At 45.1% G+C, this 12,601-nt stretch overlaps 1 protein-coding gene across 1 annotated transcript in view; it reads right to left on the bottom strand.

Moving 5' to 3' along the window:
* Positions 1-12,601, bottom strand: part of CC2D1B (coiled-coil and C2 domain containing 1B) — a 2,515,186-nt gene that overhangs the window by 1,283,876 nt on the left and 1,218,709 nt on the right. The window contains exon 14 of the mRNA XM_069642198.1: positions 7,123-7,315. Within this exon, the coding sequence (XP_069498299.1) occupies positions 7,123-7,315 (193 nt within the window). The remainder of the gene's footprint in view (positions 1-7,122; positions 7,316-12,601) is intronic.

The following is a 12,601-nucleotide window of genomic DNA, read 5'->3' as shown; positions in this document are numbered from 1 at the left end:
GCCAAGAGTACTTAGACATTGTAGAATGGAAGGAAAAGTTATAAGAGGGAAGGAAGAAAGGACAAACCTTCATGGAGGAAAAGGTTTCACCCTGATTCCTTACATTCGGACAGAGAGAATGACCAAATGTGCACAGTACCTTATTCCATTTGAAGAAAGCTGGAGCCACGGCAGTTGTTCATGGGAGTTCCTGCAGACTCACGGTTCCTGCGGCTTCAGTCGTGGGGACAAGAAGGAGGACGTCTGGAGCGATCTGCACTACCCAAGGATGAGCCCAGCAGCAGCGAAAAGCCAACAATGAATAAAAGGTGCACTCCTTTAAATCAGGAGAGGGCTCTTCTGATGGCTTTGCGGACCACTACAGCACAGCAGTGATTTCGACCCAGGAGAGGATTCTCTGACTGAAGAAAGGGTGAGCTGGTTGATCCCACCAGGCTCAAGGTAAGAAGACTCCGGACTGGATCTTCTCTTGTCGTTGAAGGGTAGATAGCTCAGGACTGCAGCAGGGCTTCACCGGGACTCGGGGTTGCTGCAGCCGTCTTCTTCTCCGCTTCTCTTCGGTTCTTTGTAGTTCCAGTGGCGACTCTGACTTCCAGCCCAAGAGTCCTACCTTTTAGGCCAAAAGCCCCCATTCACTGTCAATCACACAGCAGGGGGGTTGTCCAGACCGGACAACCACCTCAGCCAATAGACACAAAGTGCGACTTGGGTTTCCAAGGATACCCTGTGCAGGGGGTGACTACACCCCTCCCTCATATTCAGCCCACCTAGACACCCAGACGCCAAGAAGCCCGCCAAAGGTCTTTTGATTGATTGATTGATATTTTATTTGTATGGCGCTCGTACACAAGTGTTTCAGAGCGCGACAAGGCAAGGGAGGGGAACAGGGGAGAACAAAACATCGATCTTACTAGGCCCAGTGACATTGAGAACGCGCAAGTGCATAGGAGAGGGGGAGGGGAAAAGTACATGGAAGGGGGGACGAAGTGGAAAGTGCGAAGCAGAGGAGAAACAGATAAATAACAACAAAAAAATAATAAAGGCAACACACAGTGGTAATGCAGCCAGCAATTTGCAAGTGCTAGGTTTAAGACAGCACACAGGGTAGGTCTGATAAGTGCAGGAAAAAAGGGGGTCTGTATGGGTAAAGATACAGACCCCAGTGCAATGGGTGGTCCGGAGGCAGTGCGGGAGGGTGGCAGGATGAGCAGGTACCTGGGCCCAAAAGACAGAGGGTGGCCAGGTGCACGGTGCCAAGAGAGAACAGATCAGCAGGGGAGATGGGGAGCGAAGGCAGAAGAAAAGAGGAAGGTCTTGAGGTTCTTCCGGAACCGGAGATGGTTCTCCTCAAGTTTTAGAGTGGCAGGGAGGCTGCTCCAGAGGGAGGCCCCAGCCGAAGACCGAGATCTACCCCCAGCTTGTCTCTTAGAAAAACGACTGACCCTGAGTCAGTTGGAGGTAGAGGAGCGAAGAGCTCGAGAGGGGATGTATTTGCGGAGGGATAGCTGAAGGTATTTTGGACCCAGGCCCCAGAAAGCCTTGTGGACAATGCAGAGGGTTTTGAATTTAATCCTTGCATCCACTGGGAGCCAGTGGAGATATTTCAGAGCTGGAGAGATACGATCCCAGGGCTTGAGGCCAAGGACAAGTCTTGCAGTCCTGTTCTGGATTAGTTGCAGAGGGCGGAGAGTAGAGGCAAGTAGATTTGGATAGAGGCTGTTACAATAGTCCAAACTAGAGAGAACCAGAGCTTGAGATACCATGAGCTTCTGGGGGAAGGAGAGGAAAGGCAGAGTACCTCTGAGGAGGTGCAGTCGGAAATTTGACTTTTTAGAGAACTCAGAGGTGTGGGCGGAGAAGGAAAGAGTGGAGTCAAAGATAACCCCGAGGTTCTTAGCCTCGCAGGTGGAGGTAGGAGGAGGGCCAAGGGAGGCCGGCTAGAGAGTGAGGGGAAAGGATGGTGAAGGTCAGCGAACAAACCTGGTTTGCCACGCAAAGTAAAACCAAAGAAGGATGTTAACAAAAAGAAATGGCGATTAAACCCAACCGGAGCCGAAATAAAAAGTATTTGGGCAAGCGGGTTTAAAGTTCAAGGCTACTAACATAGCCTAAAACATTACCACGTTATGTAATATAATCGCGGTAGAAAAATTAGGGTAGATACCACTGCCACCAGCCAAGTCTTAATGTTAAGGGAGCAAAACAACGCTCCAGGAGACACAGGTAAAAAAGGCTAGGAATTAACCCTTTCCAATACTCCATATAAGATGGGGTGTACTGGACCTGTGGTTGATAGTGACTATGTAAAGTTAATGGCAACTTTACCTTTTCTGGGGACAGTAGTCAGCCCCAGAAAATGGAGTCGGTGGGAAGTCTAAAAGGCAAAGCTGTGTCACTGCACTGAAGGTGCTGTGTAACACACAAAGAGTGGGGCTCATGAAGTGGTGTACTCCAGAGCCCACAATCAAACAACTGTAGAAATACACATGGCACAACACAGGTAAGAGTGGGGGAAAAGCTCACACTCTTACCAAGTGGAAAAAATAAACTCCAGAAATCCAGCAAAGCTGCTGAGGGTTTCACTAGGTAAGAGAAATTAGGCATAGAGTGAGAATTATCCCTAACAGTCCATGAGCTGGTTAAGATGACACTTAAAAATGCACGGTAATAACATTGACCAAAATTTAAATAAATTAAACATACAAGGCAGTGAAAGGACCAATATGCAATTTTAAATACAGTGCCATGAGTTAGACAAGATCCAATTTTGAAATACAGGCGCAAAGGTGGCTGAAAGCAATTTGGCAAATGGTATGCCCTACAGCCCTTAGACCAGACAAGGTATACTGTGTAGTGGGAGCAATGGTGCACAAAAAGAAAGACAAGGGGAGATCAGTCCAATGTCATAAAACACAGGACTGATGTGATGGGATCAGCCACTGTGTGTAGGTAGGTATGCAAGTGTTCCGAGAAAGGTGGCAGGCCCTGTGTTCTTGCAGGCTCTAACAGGGCCAACAGCTTGCACCTTAGAGTTTGTAGTCCTTTGGCTCATACATCAGGCCCAGGGACATGAAAGAGGAGGGGATTTACAGGGACACATGGCCATCGCATACCCTAGAGACTTTCTGTCATGGTCATGAAGTCAGGGGCACAGGCATGCAGGGGTAGCATGCACAGGAGACCTGGGTGGACACTGTCTTGGCACCTTTGGATGTTCTTGTTTACAGAGGTAAACAAGAATATCCATTTGATAGCAAAAGCCTGTATTATGGACATAGCATTCCAGATGCATTAACCTAGAACATTCCATCCATTAAGCAGACACAACCTTGAACATTCCATTCATTAAGCAGATGCATTACCTTGAACATTCCATCCATTAGCAGAATGCATTAACCTGAACATTCTATTCATTAAGCAGCCCCAAGTGTATTCTTGGGTGTGGCTGCTAATGGATTGCCTTCGGGTGTGGCAGGCAGGCTGAACCTGGTGGGTGTGGCTTCAGAAGCTCAGCAATATAAGCTGCTCATCCTTAAGGCCAGTGCTTCACGTTATTCTGCACTTGCAAGCAGCGTAACGCTCGCCATCGCCTAAGGTCAGACTAACCAAGATCCTGCTTCCTGGACATCCTGCTTCCTGCCAGCATACTTACCAACTGGGGGAAGCTGTTCTTACTGGTACATCTCTTCGGCGGGCCAAGTATTTATCTTTACACTTTCCGGAACGCCGATATTTCTTCATCTTGGCACCGCAGCACGACACGCTCCATTGTCCAAAGCAGCGCCTGCAAGGAGAAACAGAATAAAAGGTTAGACATTGAAAAAACAGTCAGTTTAAGGTTGCGCTTCGCCATACCTCGCGCTTTACCTTAAACCTTTGCTTACCTGCTGTCGTACATTGCGGTAGCCTCCATCTTCCCTCCGGACTGGACTAATCCTTATCATCAGGGATCAGTGAAGGAACTAGACCCCATTTGACGCGCACCTGCCAGAAGTAGTAGGACGGAGAGCTTATCTTCCATAATTCACAGGAGCAGTCTCACCATGTACCACCGCTCACAGCTTTTCTACTGAGGGAGAGGCCTGAAGGGAGGTGATTCAAGTCCAGGGAGCGCTGCAACCATGCCCCAACGCCTCCGAAGAGACCAGGTAAGCGTAACACTGTCCTGGCCCTGAGATGGTCAACTGGGGACAGAATTAGGTGGATATGTAAAGCCTGGAAAGAATACTTGGAGCAGGGCTCGAGCTTCCTAGAGGAGATGGAGCTTACCGCTATGTTTGCAGTTCAGCGGGCAATGAGTATCCTACAAACAAGACTGGTTTAGATTTTCCTATCTCTATTTCTTGGAGGCTTCAGGACAGGGACATGTGACACGTGCTTGCCCCATCAGGGCTTTGACTGGCCCTGAGATGGACATCTGGTGCTAAAGTCATCAAGAACGCAGGACACTTAGCACCCAATAAGTCACGACGCAAGGAAGAAACTCTGACCTAAACAGACTTGGAGTTCGGTATTTTCTTTTGCACAACAATTTTTCTAGGAATCATGCGAATTTGGCTGGAGAAATAAGGAGTAAATGGTATTAAGATGATAGAGTGTTAATTGCTGTAAGGGTGGATTTTCCAATCTTTGAATGTCTCAGGTGCACTTTAGGTACTTGTCTAGTATCACACAACAATATCGTAATGTTTAATGGCCAATTATAACAGGGAGGCAAACATAGCAGTAGCAAAAGATCTGCCTTGTATGGGCACATTTGGAAGGGTTTTGTTGCAGCTGGCAGGGGTCAGTCAGTGAACTGTAGAAAACTAACCATGGCACGCTGAGTATAAACGCCATGATTTCTCGGCAGGTGAATAGCAAATCAAAATTTGTCTTGGCACATGTGAATGGTTTAAAGTAACACTTGGTGAAACCAGAATTTTTGTGTTGCAGAGTAATGTGATATTTTGATACAGCAAGAGACCTGGGCTGAAGGTGATCCAGAAATTGATTATTATGTGACTGATTCTATGTAATTCTTTCAAATTGGCATTTTGGCGAGCACCTGAAAATGAGATTAGCTCTTTTAATGCTTTTTTTCTCTTTAGGGGCGATCCACCTCAGTGTCTACATAAAATGTACCCCTCTCTTCATGACCTTATTTCCTCTTACTTTTCCATGTTTTTCCTATAATTACTTACATTTCCATGCCAGCCAAATATAAGTCAATACGAATTTCATCAGAATAGGGTTCTCAAATTATTTGTTTGTTTTTCTGACTGCAGGCCTTTGAGACCATCTCCTAGGTTGTTTGTCGAGTGTCGGCTGTTGGTAGACACCTCCACAATCCAATCTGCCTTTCTGCTTCCCTCAACCCACATAGTTCACTGTTGCTGAGAGCAAGTGCTGTGGTAACTCAGTGCTGACCACAAGCTGCTCTTGCCATCCACCACCCACCAGGTATGGCACTACACGATCAGTCATCCATACAAAACATCTTCTACCAGAACTGTAAAACAGAGAGAACAGTGAGATAGTCGCGGCAGTCCCTTTTAGGATAAATACATATATAGCTACAATGATTAAACTGGTGACAATAAACTGGGTAGCACTGGGTGGAGCGTTGGTAGATAGAGATGGACCGCTGATGAAAAGTACATGCATGAATATGATGCAGCTTTAGGCACTGGGCCAGTATTTACATGATTACACATGCAGTTGTGAATCATTTTGGAAAGGTTGATGTGGGGGGAGACTGTGTCATTAATAATTGCATTGTATCTTTTTTTACTATGACATTGGATCAATTGATGTGAATATGTAAGTATGTTTGTTTTTTGTAATTGGGAAGGTTTGCAGTAAACCAACAGCCAATAAATAAAGAAAATAAAAAATATAATGCAGTTTTAGGCAATGGGCCAGTATTTACATGATTACATATGCAGTTGTGAATCATTAGGGAAAGGAAGGATGGGTGGTTGTGGTGGTCGACAAGGGTTAGGTGATGCTCCTTCACTCCCAAATACAAGGAGAACAAACCCAGTCTTGAATAGATCCACTGATTTAGTTGTATTAATACCTGGTGGGAGAGAAGTTCAGTGCTAGGGGGCCAGTAAGGATGAAGAAGTAGAAATGCGCTAGGGTGCAAAGAGGTTAAGAGGTCAAAAGTAGAGGGCACAGGTGGAAGAGTAGAGAAAGATGCAGTCAGATAAGTAGTGGGGGCAAGGCCATGGATAGATTTAAAGACAAGGAGTAGAAATGTGAAGATGGAGAGATTCTACATTAAGATCTATCCTCTGTGTTGGCAGTACACCGAGGTACGTGAGGTTATGGTTAGGTTGTAAAGAAAAGTTAAGCACTTGTATGTGGGCGGCAAAAGAGAAGAGGGAAAGTTCTAGGAGCAGGTTGCAACGTGTAATAAAGTTTGCTGAGGAGATTAGAATTTTGGCAGACATTTAGAATGCTGATAACGGCCGCAATATTGATAACATTGGCAGTGATGAGGTGATTTACTTCCAAGATTGCTATCAAAGAGGTTGTGTGCCATGGTTGATGGAGGGAGGAGTTCAGGAGGCAGGGAAAGAAAATGGGCATTAGATCTGTGATTAGAAGTGGAGGCCGGGAGAAAGAAGACTTCCGTCACACAGGAGTTAAGCAGTTTCACAAGCAAATAGTTAAAGGTCCATTATAGCTGTCAAAGCATGGTTTTAAAATGTACCTTTCAAGCCTCTAAAATAATTTAAATTTGCGAACAGTCCAGGTGCAGCGCAGGAGTAACAAGCATCTATTATAACCACAAAGCTACCAGGGATGACACCAAGCTTAGTTTCTGATTCTTGATTTCTAAGTCTGCTTAATGGATCAGTCAAGCCATCTTGGAGTTCTGGTGGCATTTAAAAATACTGGGCCTTTAGTACTGTAGATCAATATCATGCCACCAGAACTCCCAACATGACATTATTGTGCTGTACTTCATATTACCAATTAATATTTTTTCATATAAAAATTGAAATCAGTAATTCGTGAGATTAACATAATGCCCCTGATTTACTTTTACTAAAAAGAGAATGCACTGACAGTAGCCAAACATGAAATGTATTCTCTTCAAAATCATGCCTATGATTAACACTTTGCTATTACCTGCAGGAGAAAGTTGGTCTGCGGATGATGATTTTCTTGGTGATGCAGAAGGTATTGCCTTCTTTGTTTGCTCTGGTGTTAATTTTCCCACTTCCATAGCTGGAGGCACAATAAGAGGTTTTACAATTTGTATTGGCCTCTCGGGCAGCTTAGCTGGTTTCTTGGCAACAGGAGGTAGTACTGCAGTTCCAGTCTGGCAGCAGAAAAAAAAATGAAACAATTCAAAACATCTGAAGGCATTTTGATATCTGAGATCCAAGGACAGGGCTATTAAACAATCTTCATTAACTCCTATAATCTCCAAAACTGTCATTAATAATCTCTTAATTTCCTATTTTCTCAGTGTCACCCCAGAGAAACAAAGTTACTCACCAACTGTGGTCTCTACCAGTCGTATTCTCTTCTGTTAGATAACTGGTTTAAAAATAAAAAGTTGGAGGGTGTGTAAAGGAGGTCCCAGACATGACTTGCACCCCTGCCCATCCTTTCAAGGTAACTGGAAGGTACTCGCCAAGGTACGTGACGTATGAGGAGCAAATGAACCAACAGAGAGTTGCACTAGGACTCTGCCCAGAAGACATTAGAAGATCCGTACCTGTTAAAGCGCCCATAACCAGACAACCCTGGGCAGCACGGTACCCTATCAGACAGCCATACCTGCCGCCAATACGAAATGAGGAGGGCCTACGTACGCTCCACAAAGAGACCCCAAGAGCCCTAATGGAAGGCCAGTGGAAATGACACAAGGGCCTGAACAGACTTGTGAATGAACAAAATGTCACTATCAACTAGAACACGCCAACATAAGTAAATACTAAATAAATATAATGAACACAGAGAAGAGACAATGTTAAAACGTGAGGAAACAGAGCTACGAGACAAGATGGGAGCAACCAACCTGATTAACCTTGTGCAATAAGGCTTGGAACGCAAGATGCTAAGAAATCGATACTGCTTGCAATGCTTAGTAGAATATTAGAAGCGGCATGCGCCAACTATATAGCTACCTCAAGAGGCACGTTATACGAGTGCGACTCCATTTTGTAAAGCAGAAATGGGCCCAGGCTGCCAGAGGCCTGGCAGGCCAAGTTTCACAACTCAGCCAGAACAGAGAGGAAAAGCGGAATCGAAACTTAACAGAGAGCGGCTCATGCCTGGGAAATCGAGGTTACCCAGAGAAGGGAGGAGAGCATCAACTCGCAAGAACCAAACTTCGGAGCATACCAGCTCGCCCGTGAAGGTCAAGATAAGAGAGGCCCAGGCAGGTGGTAGGGCCGAAGCAGAATTAAATACAATAAAAGCTGGAAGAGGCACCATCGCCTGATGTCATCCAGAACCCAGGATGCCATAACTTTTCCCGATAAGAGACTACAGTCTCAAGGCCAAACCCAGCCAACTAATTGACACATAGCCCTAAGATACTGATTTTTGGAAGGGAGGCAGGGTGAAACTTGGTACACCAGACCCTTAGGTGTCCATTCTGCATGCTGCTAATTAAAATGTGGATTCATCTCTAGGGGTGTAACCTGACCAATCACAATGGAACAAGTTATCTGGAGTCTTATAGATAATAGAACCAATGAGACATCGTACTTGTAGTGACATCAATCACGTGTGATGTAGTGGGATGGGCGTAGACGCCCACCCGATAAGAGTTTTCCAATCCGCATGCCCTATTATCATATACAGATATAGTACCTACATATAAGTTACCTTTCCTAACCAATTAGATTGCATGCCAAGTTTTAGTACAGTTAGACGTCAATGATGACGAATATTGTCTATAAGAAATGCTGTTCAACTGAAGTTTGAGGAAGTCGGAGCGAGAGCGCGATCGCACTACAGCTGATTCCTAGTTGTTTCTCTGTTTGATGTACTTGCCATTAAACAGACTTCCCTTTGCCAACTTACCGAGTCTTCCTTATTGAGTCGTGCTGGAGTATGTGAATCCTGAACCCCCTGTCCTCACATGGTGCAGCTATCTTGTTTTACAAGTTCTAGAGGGTGAGTGCTGACCAATGGGCCCGTCAGCAAATTCCTCTCCCCGTGAACACTTGGTAGCGTGAGGATGGTTACAGCCATAGATTATAGATTATCGATTGATATAGTTATAAGACACCCTTAGACCGAAGGCACGAAGTAACTCTAGGCCTTTGGTAAGATCACGAGTCCTTTGGCCATTCCGGCTGAGTAGACGAAGAAGCTCCCCGTGGACAATGATAGAGTACAAATTTCAAAAATCTGCAGTGGGTCTGAAGGAACCCGCCTTTCCAAGCATAACCCTTTTCATTCCCATGGGCAGCGGATCGGACGAAAACCTTAAAAGCAGGAAGAGGAAGGGGCGGTGATCCCGAAGTTCCAGAGAGGAAACGATGCGATCGGTGAGTGAAACAATAAAACTCGTTACTTTGGCAAATGTCGTGTAGGCATTAGAGCCACCAAGGGAAAGGTAGCGGAAGGGCGGCGGGAAAAAGAAAAATAATAAAGTAGCTAGAAGTAGAAGAAGACTGTATATATATATAGGGGGTTAATGAATCGAGCATAAGAGATACAACGTAAAGAATACCGAGGGGGACCCGAGAGAAAACGTAAAGAATAATGGCGGGGCACCCGAGAGAAAACATAAAGAATACCGGGGGGGGGGCACTCGAGAGAAAACGTAAAGAACACCGGGGGGGCACCCAAGAGAAAACACAAGGATTCGCCTTGTTCCTGCGCTTTAAAGAGTGGTCAGAAGGAACATGAACCCATAACCCACAGTGGGGGGACAATTAGGCTAGGATGACGTTTAAAGACGTCATTAAGGGGGTTTGTTCACATCCCATGAGGGGTATTAATTAGAAGGCAGGTATACGTATGGCCAGCTGGTGTCTGACTAGTGTAGATGACAGGCTGCAACCGCACTGAAATAATCTAGTACTAATAATAGTGTTTTCTAATTTTCTGTTAGATTCAATCTTTGAAGGTGTTCATGTTGTATCGATTTACATCTTGTAAGGCTTTGATCAAAGAAAAATAAATACATTGTTTTAAAATAAACATCCTTGTTAAACGATTGCTGACAATGTTAGCAGTTTTTTAGTGCATAGGTGGCATAATCTACCGAATGAGGTAAAAGGACAAATGATTTAACTGTTGTAATGTTCTTTCCGATGGATGGCTCCTTCCATGGATTCCTTCTCTTACGATAGTCACTCGCTGGTGCAGATAGCATCAGAAACATTTGTACCCCAGCAGGTGTGTGTGTACCGCGGCATCGACCTTGTCCCTTGACTCTGGAAGTGACCACTCCTCCAGTACAAACAGAGCACATGACACTTTGTGACCTCCGTTCCAACCCATCTTCCCGTGCTCAGTAGCTGAGGGTACTATTGGAGCAAAAATCAGATTACAATGTTGAGTTCTTATCTCCCTCTACATTATTCTTTTTCAGCGCTGTCTTACAATGGGGCTGGGTGACAGGACGATGAGGAAATCCATGGAAGGAGCCAGCCACCAAAATGAACATTACCCCAAGTAAGTAATTTGTTCATCCAATGGTGGTATCAGGGACGTCATTTCACAAAATGCATGGGGTAGTGGAAGTGACATCCCACACCCGATGACATCACACGAAGTGATGTCATATGACCTTTGACATCAATGCCACCACATGACATTTAAACCAGTTGTAAACACCTAGAATGACGGGTGGGTATAAAAACACACAAAAAAGTACATTTCATGAAATCCCAAACCTGTATTAACCATCCATGTCTGAGCTATATGGTCAGTGGCATATATGGTTGAGTAGACCTTGCTATGATTCAAATCTATGACTGGCAGAACACACATAGACCCCAGCAGTGAGCACTTAACCCACTGAGCTATCTTAAAAGCTATGTATCCTTAAATGTGCATACCACAGCATTTGGTAATGTATTGGCTATGGGGGTTACATTTCATACTAACATAACACTTATTACAGTGCTTAGAAGCAGGAGGGATATGGCATACTAGTAAACATGATAACAGTATTGCTTTATATTATTTTAAAAGGACTTGTGAGGTTGGTGGGTAGATATCCTCATACATGTTTCTTTTTAACTGCACAATTGATTCAACAGCATATTGTGTCGCAATTGGATAGTTCAGAGAGTTTAAGTCACATAGCTTTTTTCTATCCCTGCTGCAAAATGTTCTGTATAATGTGTTGTTTTGACCTACAGCTCCCTTGTGTTACTCAGTGTGGGAATGTCTGTCCCCGTAGCAAAAATCAAAAGCTGCCAACCATTAATATAGGCACAGTAAGTGAACATATCTTAAAGCGAAATATACAAATTTAGTTCAATTGACCTTTCCATTTAGAACAAAGCGCACAAGACACATCAATATTTGCCTTTCAAAAAAGTAATTGTTAGGAAAGATTTCATATTTGAGTGTAATTTTCCCTCCATATGTCAACCCCCAAACATTTTGCTGCTGTTTTACACCCTGAACTAAACTTTGCCAGAGAAGCACAGCCCTCAGCTGCACTCCTCTGGGCTTTCGCTCACTTTTTATGGGGAAACTGACATGCCCTTAAGACAGTCAGTATGGGGAGACTTTTTTTCCCCTTAGTCCTTTCCTCATGTTGCAACTTTTGTGCAACATGTAACAAGTGTACAATGTAACTTACCTTACAGTACACTTGGGTCTCTAGTCTTTCCAAAGGCCCTAGAAACTCTCGCTGGACTTTTCATGAACTGTGCAGATGTGTCACGGACAGGACTGGTGGCAGCTATCGTTTTCTTATGTTTTTAACCCTTTCTTGCCATGTTAACCGCGCTTACCGTGTTTGGCACGAATAGGTGGTCTGGCTCCAAAATGGCCATGCCACGAGGTTCTTTGTCCTGTCCTTTGGCCATCTTGCCCCTTCACCTTCCCCAGGTCGAGTCGACCCGAGTCAGTCCTTATTTGGTCATGCACTTTCCCGCGAAACCCAAAGCTTTTGCGGGCTTCTGCATGCCTTGTGTGTGTGCCTTTAGGATGTGGGCTGGGATGTCTGTTCCCAATACACATCATGGGTGCCAGAGAGTCTGGAGTGTCCTGAATGCCTGGGACCACTGTGGTCCGTGATTGGTCCACGTATGGAGTGAGTGTTTGTGAGCAGATCTCCCATTGGGTCCTCTCTGTTTTGGCACGAAGGGAACTTTGGATAAGAGGAGGCTGAAAACACCACTACCATGTCGATCTCCTGAGTTCACACGAACAAAGGATAAGGAGCCAAGTATCCTGCAACAAGAAGCCGAGTCAAGGAACCGCTGGTGACAGGCTGGAAGGTTTGGCAACCTTGCTCCCGCTGTCGTCCCGTGGGACCCCTCTGTATCTGATCGTCCTAGAAGGTCTGCAAAGACGCTTCGACCCATTGGAATAGTGGAATCAACTATTATCGGCACCTTCATCAAACCCTGCAAGTAAGCCTCTTTGGAAGTGTTCCTGGGCCAACCAGTGGGCTGAC

This window comes from Ambystoma mexicanum, chromosome 1q (genome assembly GCF_040938575.1).
Source record: "Ambystoma mexicanum isolate Mex_15411 chromosome 1q, UKY_AmexF1_1, whole genome shotgun sequence".
Classification (NCBI taxonomy): Eukaryota; Metazoa; Chordata; class Amphibia; order Caudata; family Ambystomatidae; genus Ambystoma; species Ambystoma mexicanum.
Note: the sequence above shows the minus strand (reverse complement) of the source record. Positions and strands in the feature narration are given on the sequence as shown.